General features: G+C 48.3%; 1 protein-coding gene across 14 annotated transcripts in view; it reads right to left on the bottom strand.

Annotated features, from left to right (window-relative positions):
* The window catches only part of DTNB (dystrobrevin beta), a 255,173-nt gene that overhangs the window by 12,600 nt on the left and 217,916 nt on the right, over positions 1–24,657 (bottom strand). For 5 of the 14 annotated variants that reach the window (XM_067703517.1, XM_067703515.1, XM_067703518.1 and 2 more), the window contains 3 exons: positions 9,854–10,013; positions 8,977–9,066; positions 8,074–8,674 (listed from right to left, as the gene is read on the bottom strand). In XM_067703517.1, the coding sequence (XP_067559618.1) occupies positions 8,541–8,674; positions 8,977–9,066; positions 9,854–10,013 (384 nt within the window). In that variant the 3' untranslated portion in view covers positions 8,074–8,540. Of the gene's footprint in view, positions 1–24; positions 1,196–1,235; positions 1,255–1,979; positions 2,015–8,073; positions 8,675–8,976; positions 9,067–9,853; positions 10,014–24,657 lie in introns of those variants that run through there. The other 9 variants (XM_067703520.1, XM_067703522.1, XM_067703521.1 and 6 more) reach the window with 9 other exon arrangements.

Genomic DNA, 24,657 nt, shown 5'->3' with positions numbered 1-24,657 from the left:
CTCCCACTTCCCACCGTCTGGGCTCCCCTCGCCCCAGCGGGTGGTGACGTCTGGAAGCCTGCAAGCCTGGTCCAGGTGAGCAGCGGAGAGACAGACAGGAATGCGCCTCTGGGGGAACACCTCGCCTTCCTCCTGCCGGTGCCAGCTCACTCCACGTCCCCTGTGCCTGTGCAGGACAGACGCACTGTGACTCCCGGGCACTGCCAAGAGTCTCCGAGCAAAGGCTGCTGACGTCTGCTGGGGACAAGACAATGTGCAAGGATAGCGCTGCTGGGACGCTTACCTTTCAACTCGGGATATGCCAAGAGTGACAATACTCACAGCCCCTTTTAGGGAAGGGGGCATTCTCTTTTCTGGGGGTATCTCGAGTCTTTGGAGTCCTTGCTTAGGTCACAGGATCAGGAAATGTTTCCAGGAAAGAAAGAACTGTGTTCACAGTGCAAGGTTTGGAATGTGGCGGTTTCATGGGAAGAAGAATCGTGACTGAGGAGAAGGGCAGAGATGTGCTGAGAAGCGCTGAGTGGAAGGGGAGAAAGCCTAGCCGCGTGGCTGAGGACAGCAGAACTTAAGGGTCCACCTGAGTGTGCAGGCTTTCCATTTGACTCTCCACTAGTGGTGAGTTTCTCAATATTCCTCCTGGGGTCAGAGGACAGCACTAGGAGCAGAGGACCCAGCTCCGATTCCAGTTCCGGCACCGAGCTCCTGGGTGGTGGGCCTTAGTTTCCTCATGTGCACGAAGAGTGGTGGGCCAGGTGGCAGACACGCCTCTCCTCGTCCCCCAGTTCCTGTGTGCCCCGAGGAGAGGGGCTCTGACAGGCTCCCCGAGGGCAAGTCAGCTCCTGACTGCCTCGTGGCTGCTGTCAGGAAGGGTCTCGTCTGCATGCGCGGTGAGTTCAGGGAGAAGCCTGCCCCAGCCTTGGAGGGTCCGTGGTTTCCAGGGCAGCGAGACAATTTCTGCAGCTCACACTGCCCATCTTTAGCTTGCACGATCCCTGAGTCAGTGGAGGCTCAGAGACAGCAGGTCCTGGAGTGCCAGCAGGACAGAACCAACAGGTTGGTGCAGACGGGGGAAGGCGGGGGTGTCAGGAAAAGCCCGGAGGTTGCTCCAGGATAATACTGCTGAGAAGGGCCTGGGAAAGTTCCTTTTCTGGATCGTGGGCTGCAGCCCTGGCTTTTCTGCCTGGAAGATCTGTAACTGAGGAAGATGGCCTAACTTTTAAACACAAGAGGTGGGGGAGCGGAGGGAAGAAAAGACTGAAAAATAAAGAGAAATGTCAAGGCTGCACCCAAGGCATCTATCCTTGAAAGAACCCTTCTCTTGAACTGATTAGTTGTCCAATCATTTTCGTCCCTTCCTTTCAGTGTGCAGGGCATGCCCCGAAACTGCAATACCTTGGAACTGGAACTAGATAAAAGTTAAGGTCCTGAGATGGAAAAGCGTGAAAGACTAATTCCTAAAGGCAATGGGCATTTGCCGGTGAGGAAATCTGTACTTCTATCAATTTTTTTAGGAAGTGAGAAGGTGCAGCTTGGCCAGGCATCATGGGAAACGACTTGGTCGGCTTGGCAGAGTCAGTGTGATCCCACGCGGGCTGTGCTTTGGACCCCCAGAGAGAAATGATAGTGGCTGGGGGAAATCAGGAGCAAGGAGGCAGCGGCAGCCCCGGGAGTGACCTCTGACGCCCGCTCCCAGAGCCGGTTTCAGCCAGCGGCGTCTGGTCTGCCACCTGTATCCCAACACAGGTGACACCAAGGCCTGCCCGAGGCCCAGGCCCACAGCAGTGCAGGACGGGTCCGGGCCTGGAAATGCGGCCCAGCCGGTATGCTGGCGGGGCTGAGCAGAGAAGAGGAGCAGCTGGGCTTATAAAGGAAACCCCGACTTGGATCTCACGTGTCGGGGTGGCTCTGGCTTGGGAAGTGTGACGAGGAAAGGGAGGAGGGAAAGGGGCCGTGGGGCGGGCAGAGAACACCGTACTCACCCGCGCTTCCTCTCTGTCCCGGCTCCTCCGCTAACCTGTGCAGCACAGACACAAACGATACACTGAGGTCACAGTCGGGGTCTCTTTGCCACCCGGATGTTCACCTGGGGCCTCCCTGACCCATGGGCTCCTGGGCTTGCCTCTCCCCTTTTGCTCCCCGTAGGTCGACTTTGCCCGACCAGGTATGAAAACAGAGGTGAGTCATCCAACCTACAACCAGCAACTGCAGCTGACCTAATAGAGCCATGGAAACAAGTGCCTCTCAGGAGGAGGAGGACGATAATACTAAAACAGAAAGGAATCTGCCTTAAACCTAAGGAGCAGTTACATCAGGGGGCACCGTCCGTGTGGTTCTGAAAGTGAACAAGGTGAAAATGGTCTAAACTATGATAGGAGCAGTAGTTCCTTCCCGCAGACGTATCTGCTTGGGATGCTAAATCACACTCCTGTTCACCCTGAAATCTTGAACGATCGCCTGGACCCTCAAAAGCCTGTATCTGTTCTCACCAAGGACCACTGCTGGCAGTCTACCAGACACGCACTAGCGTTAGGTGTGCAAACCGGATTTATAGCTTCCAACACCGTGGGGGCAGGTTCTGGGAGAGGTGATTCTGAAGGACACAGGGACATAAAATGAGGCCGTGGAGCAGCTGAGACGAATTTAGGGCTCTGAGGTAATATGGGGGAAGTTCTGTTAGCCTGCGTTTCATCTATATAGTCTTGGTTGTAAGTACTGACTCCTCAAGGTGAGGGGATGCAAAGTGGGAATCCAGCGGAGCAGGAGCATTCCCCAGGGTGCAGCCAGACAGGGAGCCAGGGCAGGGAGGGAGAGGCCAAGGCAGAGGTGAATGTGGTCGGGAAGTGTGGCTGAGTCGTGAGTTCTTCAAAAGTGCCCATTTGGCTCTCACAGTTTTTGCACTGAGCAGACTATGCCTGACAGGGTGCTGACCCAGTTGTGTTTGTATTATGTCAGCATGATTTCAACCCCAAAGAAGCAAATTGCTCTCTCTTTCTGGTTGATACTTATTGCCCTCTAATGCCTAGGTGACAGTAGTTACGGCTACCTCAGTCTATAGTAAGATCTCACGCCTAGATCACAGTGGAGAATCAGAACGTCCGTCCATGGTTTTAGAACTATACCCACGTAACGGCCACACGTTAACTACAGGGACATATCCTAGGACCTTATACAATGCTGAGAGTCAAACATCCTTTTTAAACCCTACCCATCTCTCACCCCAACTTTTAATACTCTTCCCCTTGGGGATGACACCTAAAAGCCACAGAAACAGAAATTCAGGCATTCTCACGAAAAGATTTCACATAGATGTACAAAGCAAGAGGTGCAAAGGAAGAAGAGATGTTGACAGGGCAACACAGGTGCCAGGACAGAGGGACCCTGAGGACACCGGGTACCAGACAAGGGAAGCCACACCCAGTCCACGTGTGAGACAGAGCCTACATCCAGACTTGAACCAGGTCTAAGGCTACAGTCTGTGGTCAGGGCAAGGCCCAGGTGGTCACGGCACAGTCCCCTGTGTGCTTCGGGGGAGCGGGGCAGACTGAGGAAAGGCCATGGGAAAAGCTATTGGGAAGGGAGGGGGGTATAAGGGAAGAGAGGCCAAAGCAGCAGCTGTTAGGTCTTCAGCCAAGAACATTCCACATGAACGCCGGGATCTGGTGGGACCGTGTGTGAGTGCATGCGTGTGTTTGCAGCATGTGTTTACCTAAGCGTAAATCTATCTCTGTGTGTCTCCTCTTCTCTTCACCTCTTGCACTACAACCCTCCTGCCTTATTCCTAGTCCCCCATCGGTATGCGGAAGTCCGTCTTCTCTCCATTTCTTTGCCGCATTTCTAGATGTTTCAAACACCGCTGCCCTCTACTGCTGACCTTTTGACGGCCATGCCAAATACTTCATTCTCAGCAATTCATCATAGCTATCGTCCACTTTCTCCCAGGCCTTGCTCTGACTCACTCGATGATTTCAGCACCTGGAGTACATTTTTCTTCTCTCCGTTTCTTCCTTGGCAATTCCAGTGTCCTTGCTGACAAACTTCAAAGACCTCACTCTCTTATCCGCACCAGCCACTATGGGCAAAAGCTCCGGACACACCCCTCCCAAGATGCTCCCCCTTTCCCATCACAACTCCCTTTCCCGTATCCACTTCTTTCCACCCTTCCTTAAGACTTCTCTCCCTTCACGTGGTCTCGCAGTCGGCTCAGACTAAAGCATGGGCACTGGTGTTAGAGACACCTGGGCTGAGTCCAGGCTCTGCCACTTACGGCCTCACGTTGTTTAACCACCCTGAGCCCTGTCTAGAAGCCTTCCCTCACGGGGCCGTGGAATCAAACAGGAAGAGTGTGTTACGTGCAGAGCATTTAGCAGGGACCCGAGAGAGCTGGGCCGGCTCCACCTCAGGCTCCACAGCCTCCTCCGGGCAGCCACCCACTTCTCTCCCGGACAAAGTGCTCTGCTGCCCACCAGCCTGTTTATTTCCTTACGTTTATGAATCTACTGACATCCCACTACATGCCAGGCACTGTTCTAGGCACTGGGGATACAACCTGAACAAAACAGACCGAAGTCTCCACCTTGTGGAGCTTATATTTTGAAGGAATCCAGCAACTGGACATATTAATACATCACAGAAATAACAGCTAACTCTCAAATGTCCAAAGAGAATTGTGTTATCTGTTCAGGGTAACATAGAAACATGAAGATTAAGAGCATGAAGTTTGGAGTGAGAAAGACCCAGCTCAAATCCAATCTTTACCACTTAATAGCTAGTTGATCTAACTTTCTCTGCGCCTGTTTCCTCATTGGTAAAGTGGGGATATCATTATATTACATATCTCACCAGGTCGTTGAGGACTGAATGAGATTATACACGGAAATCAGTTAGCACAGCTCTTTTGAACATACATTATTTTTAAGAAGGTTTTATATACAATAAAATGAGGAAGCATTACTGTCCCGTGCTGATACCTTTCTCTGTTGCTTTTAATTCCTCCGAGAAGCCACAAAGCCATCTGGCTCTTCTGTCCACAATCATCTCTGCCTTTTCAGAAACTCTTCTTGTATTTATAATCATACGCTCAAAGTTCGATGACTAACTTTTCCTGCCACTTCCTTTTATCTCCTATTTATTTTGCATATCTTAATTTTGCTCTCCTAACTGTATTACAAACTCCTTGAGGCAAGGGGTCACATTTGGTGTTTTAATTGCATCTACTTCCTGTATCCCATCCGTCTATCATAGTGTCAGGAGATCAGGAAGCTTTTGTTGATCCACTGACACAACCACCTCTAGGGAAAAACTTGATGGTCAGTTGGGAAAAGTAGGGAGAAGGATCCGTGGGGGTCTGAAAGCTCTGGGGAAAGGTGGCAGCAGGAAGGAAGGCAGAAACAAAGGGGAGGGGGGATTCCGTTCAGGGGCTAGGGCTCTGGCTCCCATTCAGACTAGGGGTCCTGGAGCTGCCTTTAGCTCTGTCTTTCCCATTCTGCACCTTCTCTTCTTCTTCCTCTGCACCTTCCCCTGCTGTGAAAACAAGTCCAAGGAGGCCAGTGACCCTTCGGCACAGTAGAAGCATAGGAGGAGGGAGAAGTGAGTAGCTTAGGAGGCTTGGGAGGAAACCCTAGCTAAAAGCTCATGGCTTCAGGTCTCCAAGGGTGCTGAAATCACCTAGTCTGCACCCTGTGTGGTCCATGCCCCAGCATCATGTCCCCATAAGCCCTGAGCCCAGAGCAGTGCAGTCTGATGTCACCCACCCAGCTTCTGGCTCTATTGCTGGCTTCTCTAAGGTGATGATATCTACTAAGGTATATGGCTAATACCTTGCATTCAGGTTCAAGAAAACAATGATAAAAGTGTACAGCAGGGAATACCTAGATGAACACTGGCTTTCGTTAAAAACAAAACAAAACAAACATACAAAAACCTGGTTTTAGCTGATGACAAACTTAAAATGACTGAACAGTGCAAAGTGGCTGTGTGGAAAAAAGCTAATGCCATCTAAGGTTACTTTCCCTGGGGCCTGCTCAGGGCGGTGGCAGAGCTCACCGTGCTGGGGGTAGAGTGGGGGTCAGGGGGAAGACCCCTTGCAATGTGGAGACGTGCTCAGCCCTGGAAACGCACTTTGAACCAAGGCCTTGCAACACTTGGGCACACGGGATGGTCAAGTGAAACCCACGTCACATGAGGAATGGCTGAAGGAACTGTGAACGGCTGCCTAAAGAGGAGAGGCTGCGGGAGAGCCACGTGACCTGCCATCAAACACTGGAAAGGCTGACATGAGAGGAGGGGCTGGGCTCATCTGGGCAGCTTTAGAGGGTGGAATGAGGATCAGTTTGCTATAGAAAGGCAGATTTTGGCTCCCTGATAAGGAAGAACTTCCCAGTGAGGAGAGCTGGTCATGAATGAACTCGCTGGGAATATTCAAACAGAGGACTTTTATATCAGGCAGCAACTGGATGAAATGACTTCCAAGATCCTTTCCAACTCTAAGAGTCCATCATTTGTGAAAAGATTTCAGAAAAGATGAGGAGGGCAAGCTATGGATATAAACAGCATGTCCACGCCGTACAGAACACATGGAAGATAATTTGAGCACCTACTCTCATCCTCATGAAAATCTCGACAGTGATGGTAAAAACAGGTTGGGGACTTCCCGGGGACGCAGTGGTTAAGAATCCGCCTGCCAATGCAGGGGACGTGGGTTCGAGCCCTGGTCCAGGAAGATCCTACATGCTGCGGAGCAACTAAGCCTGTGCGCCACAACTACTGAGCCTGCGCTCTAGAGCCCGCGAGCCACACTACTGAGCCTGCATGCTGCAACTACCGAAGCCCGCCCGTCCTAGAGCCCGTGCACCACAACTGCTGAAGTCTGTGCTCCTAGAATCTGTACTCCACAACAAGAGAAGCCACCACCATGAGAAGCCCGCGTACCGCAACAAAGAGTAGCCCCCGCTCGCCACAGCTAGAGAAAGCCCGTGTGCAGTAATGAAGACCCAATGCAGCCAAAAACATAAATTAAAAAAAACACATGTTGGTGTTGGGCTCTTCCACTCACTGAGAAACTGGCAGCCTGGCATGTAAAGGGAGTTTACCTCTGTGTTTGATAGAGATACTGGGCCATGTGTGGGGCTAGTCCACATCTACCATGGACCTAGAGTGGAGCATCAGTGAAAGGGGCCCTCGTGGGATTGCAGACATGATCCCTTGTCCTGTGCGGGGATAAGGGCAGTGTGGTGGTAAGAGCATCGCTTAATGTTCAGACCTAAGGTCTAGGACCAGCTTTGCCCCTTCAAGCTGTGTAACTTTAGGCAAATCTCTTTTCTGATAATCACTCACCGCATTTCTAAAGTAAGGGGAGTGGACAGTGCGATCTCTAAGGTACCTTTCAAATACATTACATGGTTTTGTTAAAACTATCCTTTCTTACTAGGAGACATTGCTGAGTATCCCCATACCCTTACTTATTATGAAGCTGTTTGGTCTCTATGTGCTTTGTGTTTAATGATGTCTAGTCACCTCCCAAACTAGTGTGATGAGCTCATGAACCACTCATTTTGCACAAAACCTAATACGTGGCCATGAGGCATGAGTGTGGTTAATTTCCATGCCTGAAATCCCCTAAGAAATTCCCTCCAGAAGTGGGATTTCTGGCATCTGTGGGAGCTATGTTAGGGAAGGGACTTTCTAATCACCCATGAGGTCATCTCAAAGGTGGTCATCTCTTCTGTTTATGTGTGTGTGGAGGGGAGCAGTGCTTCTAAAAGGGATTGAGAAATGGTACCATAACGGAGACAGTGTTACTGTAATGCTGCCTGAACAGGAGAACTGGCATCTTAACTGTACTGAAAAAACCAACACAGGCCACACACTCATTCTCTTCTAAATGAAAACAGCAGATCTGAGAGCGAAGCCGTGGGCCAGACCTTGGCCTGGTCCCATGACAACACTAAAGGCATACGCTTTCTCCTACAAAGGTCTGAAGGAGTACACGAGGCTCGCCTTCCCTAAGCGCACGCACAGATGATTTCAATGTATTGTGTTTCAATAAGTACATGTGTCTGAATAGCCCACAGAAAACCTGCTTTATATTTTTATTCAATAACCTTGTTAAGCTAGTTCAAGGTATCCAAAAGCATTACATTAGGTGGAAAGACACAAAAGAGGGCCATCTGTATGAGTGACCCACAGCACTTAGGAAGGGAATGTGTTTGTTTAATATATAACACGGGAATCTGACCACCATAAAAAAGATCAGCAAAATACCTGACGGCTACAAAACTGATGTAATCATGTGGATTCTTGAAGACATGCTGATAATGGGAATGGCATTCTATTTTTTCTCTCCTTCCCGGGTATTATGTAAGGGGAAATATGCCATGAGGTAAGGGTCTCTGGAAAATCACTGAAATAGCTAAGAGACAGACAGACTGAGAAAGAAGTCATAGATAAGACTGAACATGAGGAACGAAGGAAGCAACAGACTCAGGTCATGAACTTCCAGTGAAATCAGAGCCTCGTCATGGACAAAAGGAGAGAATAGGGTTTCAAAACCAAATCAAATAGGAGAGAGCAGAAAGGCAGCCGGGAGAAAGTCCAGCAGCTTTTGCAGCTGATGCGGTTCCAGTCATCCAGGAACGCTCTGGAGCGAGACAGCTGAGCAGGCCTAAGGAAAGAGCAGCTGTGGAGGAAGCACAGATGGAAGACAAATTAAGGGAGGAAGGGGCCTAACTGAGCTGAATTTCTTTAAGGTCGGAATTGTGTTTGCTCCACAGGGCATACTCTTAAGAGGAACCTAAACGTGTGATTATCTCTATGTGATCACGTGTGGGAGAGAGGCTCCCAGGATGAAGGCATCCAGCGCATCCCTGGAAGGCAAGACGACCGCGTGGTGAAATTAGGGAGACGCTTTACCACGCAGTGAGGCGGCGAGGAGGGCGCGGAGGGGGAGGTGGGAGGCTGGGCGGGCGCTGTGGGCGTCACCTGAGTGGAGCTCCTTCACCAGGGATGACATGGTGCTGGTGATGGAGTCAGCGGCCACCAGCAGGTCATTGCGGAGGTCTCTCCTTGTACCTGAGGGCAGTCAGAGCAGATGGCGATGCCAGGTGGGTCGGGGGGAGAGAGCTGAGTGAACGCCTGGGTCGGCGGGGCCCTGGGACTCAGGGCAGAACTCCTAGGGGGAGATGGGCCGAGCAGCTCTGCCCGCTCCCAGGCCGTCAGGAGTACCGGTACCCAGGTCTGTCTGTGGTCCTCCTCCCTCTTCTCTACCTGAAGAGCAGGACCCTGTCAACTCCATACTTCTCAGCCACAATCAAAGGAGGTGGATTCTAGAACAAATGCTCAGGCAGGACTTACTCGCCAGCTCCACCTCCCTGCTCTTGTCTCCGCCCCAGGAAGACTTCCTGAGCTGCCTTGTCTTCCCCCAACCACATAACATCGCTGGCCATTAGCTCCACAGACAAGGAGGCTTCAGCAAGGTCCTGTTTAGAGTTCCACTCCTTCTCTTGTTTGCTCTAAGGACTTTCCAGGCCGAGTGCCCGACTTTGGGGATGCTTCCATCCAATTCCTCCGGAGGAGGCAAAGCCCAGAGGACAAGGCACTTCCCACAACCCAGAAAAAAGAGCACAGAAGCCCAGGAGGCCTGTACTTCGCACATGTACAAAGCCTGCAGACCTTCTGTTGCAGACCAGCCCATCTAATGAGAAGGGGTCAGCGCTTGACTTATTTTTACTGTATGTGAAAATCTGATCATTTAAAGCGAAGTGCACAAAAGAAAAGAAACTGGGAAAACCTCAGTAGGAATCTTGTCCACGTTTCCAAACCCCCTCAGCGCTCCATTATACTCTGCTCCTGGACTCACCCTGGGCGAAGGCCTCCTGCACGTCCCCGCCAACTCCGCTCAGCGGGTCCTGCGGGCAGTGGGTGGGTGTGGAGCCAGCGGAGGTGGAGTGCACGGGCATGGGCATCGAGCGGCTGCCTCCGTGAGTGGGCGACGTCTGCGGCGATCCTGTGGCCTGAGCCTGGGAGAATCAAAGAGATAAAACATGTCATCTCAGGTGCCTTACCTCTTTGAGGAAGGGGAAAGTCCTTTTTTTCAGTCAACCTGAGCCAGCCCAGGGCTTCAGTTCAGTGGTGCAATGCAGTGCACGATCACATTTGAAAGGAAGGAGTCAGGCTGCCTCCAGCACTGGTGAGAGGAAGAAAAGGGAAGGAAAGGGAGAGAACAAAGGGCGAGGAGGGAGAAGAGGCAGCAGGAACACTGAAGAACGGACTAAAAGTGGGAGGGAAAGGGGTAGAGGTGTGCACAGGGAGGGGGGGCCTTCCAGGTGGACAGATGGAGCAGAGTAGCTGGTTGGAGGATCTGGGAGGGGCTGGGGTCACACAGCTGGGAAATAATATACAAACACCTTTGAGTTTTGTTTGCAAACACATTCAGGTGCATTATTTCATTTGATCCTCATAACAACTTGTGAGTAGAAGGGGCACATGTTGTTTTGTATCTATTTTACAGAAGAAAAACAAGGATGAAGAGAGGAAGAGCTCTGTGTCAGGCTGCACGTCTCGTCAGCGGGAGATGCTGGAACAAGCCCTTCTACTTTAAGGGCAATGACACGTGTTCTGCGCCTCTGCAGCTGCCAGGCCACAGGGAGCGTGCCTGAGTTTGTGGGTCAGGAGTCTAGCTGCAGGCTGTTCCCAGGAGCCTGGTCATCTGGCCCGTCATGCTGCACTCGTCGTGCTGCACTCGTCAAGCACACACAGTGAGGTCTTCTGTGGGCCATCCCGTGGGGACTAGGTGAGAATGGACACACACATTTAGCGGAAACCAAACTTTCCTTGTGAGGCTCTGCCTCAGTTTTGGAGAAAGCGTGGAGCAATGGGATAAAATTTAAAAACTCCGGTTAAAGGGAGCTCGCTGAGATTTGGGCTCTGCTGCTCTTCAGAGGAAGGGCAACTGAGGGTGGCATATAGAGCGGGGTTTTCTTTGGAAGCAAAACTGGGAAAATATAACCCAAAGTGTGCAAATGAGTTCAAAGGAAGATAATTATCTTTTGGGATCTGGCTCAGAAACCCCGCGTACAAACAGAACCTGCCACCTCGAACAGGCTGACAGGCTGGGTGCACAAAGCCCCAGCTCAACGCTTCACCCAGCGTGAGCACCGGACCAAACGGAAATGATCTGTTCTCCATCGTTCTTGCTTTGATTCGTGTCTGTGTGTTTTAATTTGAGAAACTTAAAAAAATACAGAAAGCTTAAAAGTGGAACATAACAGACCACTCAAATTGATAATTAATATTGTGTCAAATTTATTCCAACCTAAAAACACTGCAGATAAATCTGAAGACAGCTTTCACCACTAATTCTTTCCAGCCCCCTCCTCTCTTCCCTTCAGAGGCAGCCACCGTCAAAGGTTTTGGTGTGAAACTTTCTACCTATGTGTACATATGTAATTATGAATAATATATGATATTTCGTGCCTTTAAATTTTGCATGAACGGGTATCATACTGCACATATCATTTTGCAACTTGCTTTTATCATCTAGCATACTTTAAAAAATGTTATTGAAGTATAGTTAATTTACAATGTTGTGTTTAATTTCTGCTGTACAGCAAAGTTAGCATACTTTTTGAGATCTTTCCATGATAAAAATAAATATGAACTTAGACCCTTACCTCACATTATATACAAAAACTAACTTAAAATGGATCATTCCAAATATAAGAACTAAAATTATAAAACTCTTAGAGGGAAAGATTAGACAGCGACTTTTCAGATATGACACAAAAAGTCTATACTACAAAAGAAAAACAGATAAATTCGACTTCATTAAAATTAAGAACTATTTTTAAAGGACACCTTTAAGAAAGTGAGAAAAACTCAGAGGATGGGAAAAATTTTTGCAAATCATATATCTCATAAAGGACTTATATTAGGAATATCTACACAACATGGTAAATCAACTATACTTCAATAAAAAAATTGATTAAAAAAAAGAATATATAAAGATCTCTTGGGACTTCCCTGGTGGTCCAGTGGGTAAGACTTTGTGCTCCCAATGCATGGGGCCCGGGTTCGATCCCTGGTCGGGGAACTAGATCCCACATGCATGCCACAACTAAGAGTCTGCGTGCTGCAACTAAGAAGTCCGCAAGCTGCAAGGAATATCCCGTGTACCGCAACTAAGACCTGGTGCAGCCTAAATAAATAAATAAATATTTTTTAAAAAAGATCTCTTACACTCAATAATAAAAGGACAGGTAACCTAATTTAAAAATAGGCAAAGGATCTGAATGGTCATTTCTCTAAAGAAGATATGCAAATATCCAATAAGCATATGAAAAGATGCTCAATATTATTGGTCATTAGGGAAATGCAAATCAAAACCATAATGAGTGGGACTTCCCTGGTGGTGCAGTGGTTAAGAATCCACCTGCCAATGTAGGGGACACAGGTTTGATCCCTGGTCCAGGAAGATCCCACATGCCGTGGAGCAACTAAGCCCATGCGCCACAACTACTGAGCCTGTGCTCTAGAGCCTGCGTGCCACAACTACTGAGACCACGCGCTGCAACTACTGAAGCCCACGCACTCTAGGGCCCGCGTGCCATGACTACTGAAGCCCACACACCTAGAGCCCGTGCTCTGCAACAAGAGAAGCCACCGCAATGACCGTGTACTGCAACGAAGAGTAGCTCCTGCTTGCCGCAGCTAGAGAAAGGCTGCACGCTGCAACGAAGACCCAATGCAGCCAAAAAACAAAACAAACAAACACAAAACCCAAAAAACCACAATGAGCTACAACTTCACACCCACTAAGATGGCTATAATAAAAAAGACAGATAATAACAAGTGTTGACAAGAATGTGGAGAAATCGAAATGCTCATAAACTGCTGGTAGGAATATAAAACTGGTGCAGCTGCTTTAGAAAACAGTTTGGCAGTTCCTCAAAAGTTTAAACACTGACTACCATATGACCCAACAATTCCACTCCTACATGTATATACTAGAGATAAATGAAAATCTATGTATATACAAAAATTTGTACACAAGTGTTCATAGCAGCATTATATATAATAGCCAAAAAGTGAAAACAAACCCAAATGTCCAGGGACTTCCCTTGTGGTGCAGTGGTTGAGAATCCGCCTGCCAATGCAGGGGACACAGGTTTGATCCCTGGTCTGGGAAGGTCCCACATGCCACGGAGCAACTAAGCCCGTGAGCCATAACTACTGAGCCTGTGCTCTAGAGCCTGCGAGCCACAACTACCGAGGCCACGTGCCACAACTACTGAAGCCCGGGCACCTAGAGCCTGTGCTCCGCAACAAGAGAAGCCACCTCGGGACTTCCCTGGTGGTGCAGTGGTTAAGAATCTGCCTGCCAATGCAGGGGACACAGGTTCGATCCATGGTCCGGGAAGATCCCACATGCCGTGGAGCAACTAAGCCTGTGTGCCACAACCACTGAGCCTGCATGCCACAAATACTGACGCCTGTGTGCCGCAACAAGAGAAGCCACTGCAATGAGAAGCCCGTGCACCACAACGAAGAGCAACCCCTGCTTGACGTAACTAGAGAAAGCCCGCACGCAGCAACGAAGACCCAATGCAACCAGAGGAAAAAAAAAAAAAAGTGTCGGGGAGGGCATGGAGAAAAGGGTACCTTTGTGCACTACTGGTGAGAAGGTAAACTGGTGTGGCCACTAGGCAAAGTGGCATTTTTCCTCAAAAAATGAAAAACAGGACAACCATATGATCCAATAATTCCACTTCTGTGTATATATCCAAAGAAAATGAAAACAGGGACTTCCCTGGTGGTCCAGCAGTTAAGACTCCATGCTCCCAACGCGGGGGCCCTGGTTTGATCCCTGGTCAGGGAACTAGATCCCACAACTAAAGATCCCACATGCTGCAACGAAGATCCCGCGTGCCACAACTAAGACCTGGCACAGCCAAATAAATTAAAAAAAAGAAAAGAAAATGAAAACAGAATCTTGAAGAGATATTTGAACTCCATATACACTTGTTCACTGCAGCATTATTCACAATAGCTAGGATATGCAAACAACCTAAGTGTCCATCAACAGATAAATGGATAAAGAAGATACGGTATATATGTACAATAGAATATTATTCAGCCATGAGAAAGAAGGAAATCCTGCTGTGTTAGTTATGGTAAGTGAAATAAACCAGACAAAGAAAGACAAACACTTCATGGTATCATCAATATGTGGAATCTAAAAAAAAGTCACACTCAGAAACTGAGAGTAGAAAAGTAGCTGCCAGGGGCTGAGTGGTGGGGGAATGGGGAGAGGTTGGTAAAAGGGTATAAACTTCCGGCTAAAACATAAGGTCTGAGGATCTAATGTTACATGGTGACTACAGTTGGTAATATACTATTGTATAGTTGAAATATGCTACGAGAGAACAACTTAAATGTTCTCACACACACAAAAGATAAATATGTGAGGTGATGGACATGTTAATTAACTAGATGGGGAAATCCTCTCACCATGTATAGGTTTATTAAGTCTCTACAATGTATACTTTAAATATCTTACAATCTTATATGTCAATTATACTTCAATAAAGCTGAAATAAATATAGAATAAATTATAAAAAAAGAACCTGTGTCTAGAACATATAAAACAACTCTTGTAACTGAATAATAAGACAGGCAACCCAATTACAAAACAGGCAAAGACTTTGAATAGATGTTTCATGAAATAAGATATACAAATGAGCTAAAAATTACATGGAAAATGCTCAACACGAGTACTCAGGGAAATGAAAACTGAAATCACAAAGAGATACCACTTACTGACTGAAATAGCTACGATCAAAAAGACTGACAAGGATGTGGGAAAAGGGAAAGCCTTGTACACTGCTGATGGGACTGTAAAATGGTACAACCACTTTGGAAGACAGTCTGGCAGCTCCTTAAAATGTTAAATGTAAACTTACCATATGACCCAGCAATTTCACTCCTGATATGTACCCAAGAGAAATAAAAACATATGCTCATCCAAAACCTGTACACAAACGTTTATTAGCAACATTTAGTTTAATAGGCCCGAAGTGGAAATAACCCCAAAATCTACTGACTGGTGAATGACTTAAAATGTGGTTAATCCATATAATGGAATCCTACGAAATCTCTTTTTGATGTTTTTATCCCGGTTTAACTTTTTTTTTTTTTTGCGGTACATGGGCCTCTCACTGTTGTGGCCTCTCCCGTTGCGGAGCACAGGCTCCGGATGCGCAGTCTCAGCGGCCATGGCTCACGGGCCCAGCCGCTCCGCGGCATGTGGGATTTTCCCAGACCAGGGCACGAACCCGTGTCCCCTGCATCGGCAGGCGGACTCTCAACCACTGCGCCACCAGGGAAGCCCCCGGTTTAACTTTTATAATAATTTTCCGTTGACAATTCAACATGTTCTATCTTTTGAAATATTCTCTTCTATTTTGCCAGTGGTTACAAAACATTTATTATTATTTAGTCTTTCAGCGTATATATCTTTTCTTCCCGACTAGTTTATAAACCGTAGGAGTCCGGTTTTGTCCAGATAACATTATCACATATTAATCACTGTATTTTGGGAAAAAACCTCCACCTTTCACCCTATAATTATCACCCTCTGCTTTTTTGGCCATTTTTATGGGAGAGGGAACAAATCATAAAGCATAAAATTCATTCTAGTTGGGAAAGTGCTTATGAGCAATCAGACCTAGCAGTTCCAGCCCCAATACAAACCAGATAAGGAAGCTGGGAAGAAGGTGAGAGAATCTACGGAGAAGGCAAGAAAGTCTGATGCAGAGGCGTGGCTTTGCAGGAAAGTCCTGAGCCAGCACAGTATGGGATGTAGGAGATCACAGAAGTGGTGGATACTGGCAATGCCCAGGCCTTTCCTGGGCCTTCCCAGGGCTGAGGGGAACAGAATAAAGGTCGTTTCTTGGGTTGCCTGGGCAGCCTCAAGGAAGGACCCCACGCAGCCAATAGCTTCCCATAGGCTGATACTGTGAGAAGTGATGAGCCCAAAGCTGTCTGTCCATCACAGAGGAGTTAGAGCCTCGGTGAGGTCAGGTGTGGACCTTGGACGCTGGGGGAGTCTACGAACTCATCAGATGCCTTAGCCACCGAATGGAGGGTGCTGCCCACGAGAACCAGGCCTGGCCAACAAGCAAAGGACATGATGGCTTCAGCACAGGTCAACTTGGAGCTATGGACACCCCTCCACTGAGGCCACAGCACCCAGCAAAAGGCCCCAAGGTGCAGCACTCATTTTGGGTGCAGGAAGGGGGATAAGAATCTCTGAAATGACTGGCTTCAGAGTTTTCCTAGAAATGCCCAGACTAAGTGCCCATCTCAGAAAGTGAGCGCTCAAGAGGGAAATTAAGGCCACTTAAATAATTTTTTTTCCTAAGTATGTGGCCTGTGAAATTCAAATTCACTTCACTGTATGACAGTTATCTGGACAGTTATCTGGACAGTTATGCGGTCCAAGCCAGTATTAAACATGTGGCAAGTACTCAGTAAATCTCGGTGAGACTGGAGCCAGGCATCACCACCCAAGGACTGAGTGTCACAGTCATTAAGACCGGAGATGAACAAATAGGTTGCTTTTTAAGAACATGAAGCTGAACCTCTGCAAATATTTTAACAGGAAAATAATGACTGGGAATGAGGTAAGAGGGATTGACAGGGGTAGACAGCCACATGCGGCTAAATCTCTAGGATCAGGAAATGAAACCTACTGCCCACCATCAGCTTGAAAATAATCAGGCCCCCTTCCTGGGATCACTGCCCAGGACATGCCTTCTGAGGAAGACAGAAACCAGACTCCTGACATTGCCTTTGTTCAGAGCAGTAGAAAGAGAAAAGCTCAGACCGCTGGGAAGGCATAATTTTCCCCATGGATCTCAAACTTCAGCCCTTGGCTTTAGGATCATGTTGGATTAAAGCAATGCTAGGATGGAGCTGTCAGGAACCCTATGTGCATTCTGGGTCCAGCAGAGCAATGCCGGTTTGGCATCCTTGTGGGGCAGTAAATCCCAAAGGCCCCGGGAGAGGCACAAGTCATAGGTAATCGATATGCAGGTACTTCAGCCAGGCTCGAAGCTGAAGGATCCGGAATGAGGTTGATCTGGAATGAGGCATATGTTGGTGCAACAGAGGTCAACTGACTCTGCTCCTGGGCGGTTTCGACAACAACCATCTACTGAAAGGCCTGCACTCTCTCACCTTTAGGCCTCTACTAGCTGTTCACTCTGCCGGGAGCGCTACCCCTCTATGGTGTCTGACCAGCTGGTCTTCCAGCTGTCTGCTTCACTGTCACCTCCCTCAGAACCCTGTACAGCAGTAATCTCACCCCTCAAATTTATCTTCCTTACCATTGTGCTTACCACATGCAATGGCTTAATAAATATTTGTTAAATGACAATGAGGTGTATCAAGTTTCTGACCCTTTCTCTTCTGTAATGGAAAGCGGGAACGTAGCCAGAGCGGGCAATGATCTCCGGGGAGGACTAAATCTATCGTCATCAATAAAGCTTTATGTGAAATACTTTAACTAGGTAACTAACTGTTGCGGGCAGACCTCTGAGGAGGCCTGCAGTGGCACCCTCCCTCCCTGCAGTCACCTCTGGTGTTATCCCCTCCCCTTGAACGTGGGCTGGGTGTAGTGACTGCTTCTGATGAATCAGGCCAATGGGATGTCACTTCTGAGATCAGCTGATAAAAGACCATGACTTCTGTCTTGTCCACACATACCCTCTCCCACTCTTGCCCCTGCTCATGCTAAAGAAGCCAGCTGCCGTCTTATGAGCTGCCCTGTGGACAGGCCCACCTGGCAAGGAACTGAGGGTGCCTTCCAGCCATCAGCCAGCATTGAACTGTGGCCCTCAATTCAACTACCCACGAGGAATCCTGCCTACACGACGTGATCTGTTGAGGTGACTGTAACCTTGTGAGAAACCCTGACCCTCAGCTTGTGAGGACCCAGCTAAACAGCGCCTGGACTCCTGACCCACAGAAGCTGTGAGTTAAGCTTGTTCTCCTAAGCCATTAAGTTCCGGGGTAAGTTGTTATGCAGCCATAGGTAACTCACGTGCTGAGCTTGAGTGTTTTCTTCCTGCATTACTAGATCAGTCCCATCTGAAGAGCATTTGACCGAGAGGGAGCAGGAGGGAGAATTTTGGGATGAGACCAGGCCCAGAGGCCTGCATGAGACGCCGAAGACCTTGGAAAGAGGACCGTGGATGAGAAGCGATGCAAGCATAGAGAATCAAGAAAAATTTTTCCGGATCTGAGAATGTGCCTGAGTCCCTCAGTGCATTAGCCTGTCCTGAGGCTGAAAGTTTCAACCGCTTTACTTTGTAATGAGTAAATGGCAGGGCCTGGAGACAATTCTCTGCTGCAAATCCAATGACTCAGAAGAGGAGGGGCCGCCGCAGGCGCCAAGAGGGGATCTTGCTCTGGCCACAGGCCCGGGTGAACGCTAAGGAGGCGGTGAGGTTCCGTGGGAGAGGCACACCCTTAAAGTCTGGAGACCTGGGGTTTTCTTTTGACTGTACAGGACATGCATTTGAATTCTTCTGGAGTTCAGTCTTCTCATTTACAAACTGAGCGGCATCGAACTAGATGACCTGTGAAGCATTTTTCAGATATAAAATGCTATGATTCTACGACCTTCACCAAGTTACCTCATCTCAGAAATGCCGAGTGATCAAGGCTTTGCTTTGGTCATAACCACTCTGTCAGTGAAGGATCCCCCTCTGAGGGCTCTCAGCGGCCACCTCAGGGTCAGGTAAGGCATGTTCTACTCCTAACTCTCCCTTCTCACGAGCGGAGTCCACGCCGGAGATGCTGCCTGTTCAGGTCTCCTGCACTTGCAGCTGGTGGGGAAGTGCAGGGAGCAGACTGCTGTATGCAGGGGACGGGCTGTCTCAAGGAAGACAGTTTGAAATAAGGTCCTCCTCATTACATAAGCACAGACTGGAGCGTCTGGAGCACACACGGCTGAAGGCAGTGCTGCAGTGCGCACGGCAGCTCTCCTGGCTCGCCGACAAGTCACCTATAACCCGGTTAGAGACTGCTCATCCTCTGCCCACCTGACAGGTCTGTGCCGGATGGACACACTGAAGTCGGCGCAGAAGAAGCACTGCATTGAGCGACTGCACCTTGTCTCAAAGGCACAGATGGGTTGTACGTTCAGAGAGGCAGGCCCTCCCCATCGAGACTGCTGAGCACTCCACTCAGAGCAAACGCATCTAGAATAAGCAGCACAGTCAGAGGCTGGGGGGAGCATCGCTGCTGGAACCCAGAGATTATGGGGAACCTGAGACTCACACAGAAATCAGCAAAGGTGGAGGGACTAGGGGGGTGGGGATAAGCTGTCCAACGAGGGTCCGAAAGAATCGCGTGCCTCTGGGTTTCAGCTGCCAGAAGAGGGGGGGCGAGCCTAGAGAAGCTGGGGGAGCTTCACGACATGCTCCTTGGTGTTTTAAAGTTTCCTGAAGCAGGACAGTGGGACCTTGTTGAAATACAACTTATTACAAAGGCCTGAACACAGCAAAGGCCAGTCACGTGTCTAACCAACAACTAAACACAATAAATGCCCTGTAACTCAGGTTCTCTGAGGACAGAGGTCCCTTGTAGTCGGAAACAATTCTGCTGGAAAGACAGAGCTAGAGAAATGTTACAATCTGAGAGGCTCTCTCCTCTGCTGGCCCTTCACTGCTTCTAAATCAGCAAAGACTCTGAGAACCTGAGAAAGCTATGTATCGTGTTCCAAGAAAAGAGTTCAGAGGTTATGCTTGTAATGTCAGAGGGTTCGTGACCCCAGGAAAACAGCCTCTGTTTTAGTCCAACATTCATTACTGTATCTGAGGAGATGGAGGCCTAGAGAAGCCACAAGGTCACAAATAAATTAGTAGCAAGGCTAAGATGGGTACCTGGGTCTTCCAGGGGCCTTAAGCTGCTGGAATAACCCTAAGCACTTTGGGATCCCAAGTTTCTGCGGTCAGAAGGAACAAGGGTCAGGTGAGACTTCTCACTGCCGAGGCCAACCACGATTTTTGATAGCAACATAAATTAATTTCCAGCACGAGTGAGAAACGTGAGAAGGGAGAATACGGTGATTCCGACTCAGTCTTTTGTTTGAGCGCAAGTCTAACATTGGAGCCAAAACAGGTACAGAGAACGCCAGAGAAGGTGACTTGAGGACACTGTGAGTGGAGATGGGGACTCACATGCTGTGGCAGAGAGCGTGGCCGTGCAGGGGCAGAGGTGCTGTCTGCAGTAGGAAAATGACGATATACAGTCCTGGGCTGTGCTCAGCCAGCCCCAGCAGGGCGCCTGGCACACAGGAGGGGCTCCATAAATACTATTTCCTTCCCTTCTTTTTCCTGATGGAACAGGTATGAATTTTTTTTTACCTCCTTGATTATCGTCAGGTAATCAAACCCAGGGAGGCTTATGGCAAAAAGCCTGATTTTGAGAGTTAATGCCCTCGCCAGAGCACTATTAACGGCATCCCCTCCACACACACACCCAACGAAAACTCTGAGCTAAGCCGTTATCATGGTAACAGAAGGAGACACTTGAGTCTCCATTTTTCTCTCTCTGATTCATGGACACCTGCCAGGTAGCAGATGGCCTGTGTGGACAATTACCTTCATTTTCCTGCAATGTATTTAAATTAAACAAACTGGCCTCTTTGCTGCCGATTTTCAGAGGCCCGTTCGGAAAAAACAACAACAAAAAACCCAGAAAAACAATGTTGGGAGAAAGGAACTACAAGTCTGAAATTTAGATGAGGCAACCGTGAACATACAGAGAACTGGGATGTATACAGAATGGACTTTGTACATTTTTTTCGTCAACAAAAGGTAAAAAAAACAAAAAAAAACCCCCACAGACTATTTTGAGCTGCTGCAGGTGGTGGCTCTGCTAGGAAAATGCAGCTGTCTCATCAAATGTGGAAGTAAAAGGAGAGAGAGGATTATCTGACGCTGTACTGTCTGTCCTGTTGCAAGATTTGAAAATAATTGCCTAACATGACAAGAGTTAAGACTGCTGGGAGTTAGGCCCAGGGGTGGAAGTGAGCACACAAGGAGAACAGGGGTGGAGGAGATGAGAAAGGCAGTCACGTGGCAGTGAGCAAAGCAGCAGCCGCGGTTCCCTCTGGGGCAAATTAGAAACAGGTAAAGAACACGCCTGGAGACCTTCCCCTCTCCCCAAAGTGTCCACCGCTGAGGTAAAGGGCGGTGCAGCTTTTAAGGATGAACTTGGCTTCTAAACACCCAAGAGAAGGGCCAAACAGTTCTATGATGCCTCTCTTCTCTCACCACCGTTAATACATATTTATCTATCGTGTGTGTGTCTGCTGGAAGGAGAGGGGCCACCAAAAAGTCTGCCTGGAGGTCCCTCCTCAGAGGGCTGACACCTGTCTGTTCCCACATCACTTCAGGAAACTCAGGGCTTACCCATGACCTGTCACTGCCTGCGGTGGCTCTCAGGTGTCACTCCCTGTGGGGTTACTGTTGGACAGCAATGGCAGGACTGCTGGGTGTTTTGTGATCACACTGTTGGCAACGGGGAGGTGGTTATGGTTCTCATTCTCCATGATTCTGCCCCTATTCAAGCCAAACTGAATTATATAGAAGACAAAGCTTACCCGAGCCTGAAAGAGCTGGGGGGCAAGATGTCTAGGTATCTTTCTCAGTGGAAGGAGCAAAGCGTATTAAGTTCCTAAGACTGTCTCAGAAGAACAACCTCTTAAAATTCACCATAAACCCGAAGATCAAAAGAAAGCTGAAATTTAAACTTTTAGATAGGGAAGCTCATAAATTCCAAGACTAGAATTACCCTCTTTCTGTTTGTTTCTCCTAGTTTGCCCAGCTCTGTTTGAAAATGGTATCCCATTAGTTCTCACTGCAGGATTTTAAAGCTAGTTCTCAGCAAAATGATCAGGGGCCTCACTGAGGGAAAAATCCCTATAAAATGAATACCAAAAAAAAAAAAAAAAAAAAAAAATGAATACCAAACACTCAGATTGCATGTTAGAAACCGAAAGAGGACAGGATTCCAGGAGAGCATGGTCCTTAATTCAGACATGAATTCAACGATGGGGCAGGCAGTCTGAACCTATCAATGATATTTTAGAGTTCAATGAGTCTGACTTAAATGCTGCTTATGGGTAAGTAAGTAAAACTTGTATGATGAGGTGTGGCACCTGATCCAGCACCACCCCTCTTTGTTGAGTCCCTGTTCTATATAATAAGGTAGTTAGAGTCCAGGCTTTGCAGTCAGATGGACCTAGTTTGGATTCCAGCTCTGCCATTTATTAGCTGTGTGACCTGAGGCAACTTACTTGACCTCTCTGAGGCTCAGATTCTTCACATGTAAAGTGGAGATAAGAATATCTTCATGGGTTGGTGAGGATGTACATAAAGTGCTTCACATGCTGGCTCAATGGGGTACTACCTGCCATGATTCCACTTTGAAAGGTGCAAAGTAGGGGTATGAAGGGGCAAGGTCTCCACTCTCAGCAGGCTCACAGCCTCCTAGGCAGTTCGGCATGTACGCAGCTAGCATACAAAGGAGGATGAAATCCGTACCGTAGCAGAGGTACAAAGGAAAAGGGGCACAGAGGCGAGAGAGTTTAACTGTGACCTTCTGGAACAGGGTAAGGTTTCACAGAAGAGGTGGCATCTGAGAGTGTCTTGAGGGGTATAATTTCAATAGGCAGAAGTGGCTCGGGAAGGGCAACCCAGGTGAGGAAAGGGCATGAACAGAGGCACCATGAGAGAGGAAGCTGTATGTGTGTGTTGCAGGGGAGGGGAGGAGCATGTGGGGACACTAGTATGCAGGGAGCACAGAAGATATATGGTGGGAAAGAGAAGTGTGGGCCACAATCATCCAGAGCCTTAAGTAAATGGTCATCAAGTTTATTTACTAGGCGATAGATGGGCAAACTATAGCCCGTGGCCAAATCCAGCTTGCCACCTGCTTTTTTACAGTCTGTGAGCTAAGAATGGTTTTTACATTTTTAAATGGTTTTATTTTAAATGGTTATATAAGTCCTTACATAATATCTCTGATTTGGTTCACAAAGCCTAAAATGCTTACTACCTAACCCTTTAAGGAAAAGCTTGCTGACCCCTGCTATAGGCAATGGCAGAGGGAGCCTGTGAAGACTTCTGAGGAGGGAGTGGTGTGGTCAGTCTGGTCTGATTTAGGAATCTGGCTCCAGGGCAAAGTGAAGGAGGGACTGAGAAACAGGAGGCAGGAGAGAGGGAGACCAGGTGACAGATGACAGAGGCTGGAATGGAGAATGGTGATAGGAATTGGGAGGAGAGAGACACAAGCAAGTTTTGGAGAAAAAGTTGACTAGACTGTGTGGGGAGAGTAGGGGACTGGAAGAGAGCATGTATGTAGGGAGTGCTGGCAATGATGTTAACAGAAGCAGGACATATGGACAAAGGGGTGATCTGTGGGGGAAGGTGACTGGAAATCTTTTACCATCCATCCCATATCTAAACCTCAGGATAAGGGACGCGGAGACTGCCCCAAGGGCTCACACTGGTATCACAGAGAAAGGTTCTCTGATCCTACTTCCCCGACCAGGGATCCAACCGGTGCTCCCTGCAGTGGAAGTGCAAAGTCCTAACCACTGGACCACTAGGGAATTCCTGAGCAGTGGTTCTTCACTGGGGATAATTTTACCTGCTAGGAACCTGGTGTGGGTGTCAGTATGGGTGTGGTGCTCCCACTGGAATTTAGTAGGTAGAGATCAAGGATGCTGCTCGACATGCTGCAATGCATAGAACACCCCCCGCCCCAACCCACCAAAAAAAAAAAAAACGTAATCTGGCCCCAAATGTCCATAGTGCTGAGGATGAAAACCTGGCTGAGGGGGACAGAGTTACGAGGTCCTAAAGTCGGTGGCCTGTCCAGGGCTTCTTGTCCCAGGTGGTGAGCTCCTGCAGAAGGAAAGACAGGCCACCAGTAGCCTCAGCTCAGGTTAGAAACTTCAAGGGGCCAAGAATGAACTCTGATAATCTTCTGCACATTTGGGAGATGTCCTGGGGACAGCTACAGGCCTGAGAGTCTCCTAGATTCTCTCTTGGTTTCCTGAGGTCTGAGCTGGTTAAATACAGGAGCTGAAATTTGAAATGTGAAAGCAGTGAATAAACAGTGAATGTCATATATATTAATTAGAATACATAATAATAAAAGCACTGAAGGATTTACGGTTAGCCAGCTTTGTAGAGCAGTAGTGAGTTGGCATGGATTCTTATTAAAGGTAACTGTCTAGCTGCAGATAACTGTCTTTCTGCATTGCCTCTAATTTTATTTTTTTTTAATTAATTAATTTATTTTGGCTGCGTTGGGTCTTTTGTTGCTGCACACGGGCTTTCTCTAGTTGTGGTGAGTGGGGGCTACTCTTCATTGCAGTGCGTGGGCTTCTCACCGCGATGGCTCCTCTTGTTGTGGAGCACGGGCTCTAGGCACGCAGGCCTCAGCAGTTGTGGCATATGGGCTCAGTAGTTGTGGCACACAGGCTTAGTTGCTCCCCGGCATGTGGGATCTTCCCAGACCAGGACTTGAACTCGTGTCCCCTGCACTGGCAGGCGGATTTTTTTTTTTTTTTTTGTGGTACGT

This window comes from Pseudorca crassidens, chromosome 14, assembly GCF_039906515.1.
Source record: "Pseudorca crassidens isolate mPseCra1 chromosome 14, mPseCra1.hap1, whole genome shotgun sequence".
Classification (NCBI taxonomy): Eukaryota; Metazoa; Chordata; class Mammalia; order Artiodactyla; family Delphinidae; genus Pseudorca; species Pseudorca crassidens.
The sequence above is the reverse complement of the archived record's forward strand: the minus strand, read 5'-3'. Positions and strand labels throughout refer to the sequence as shown.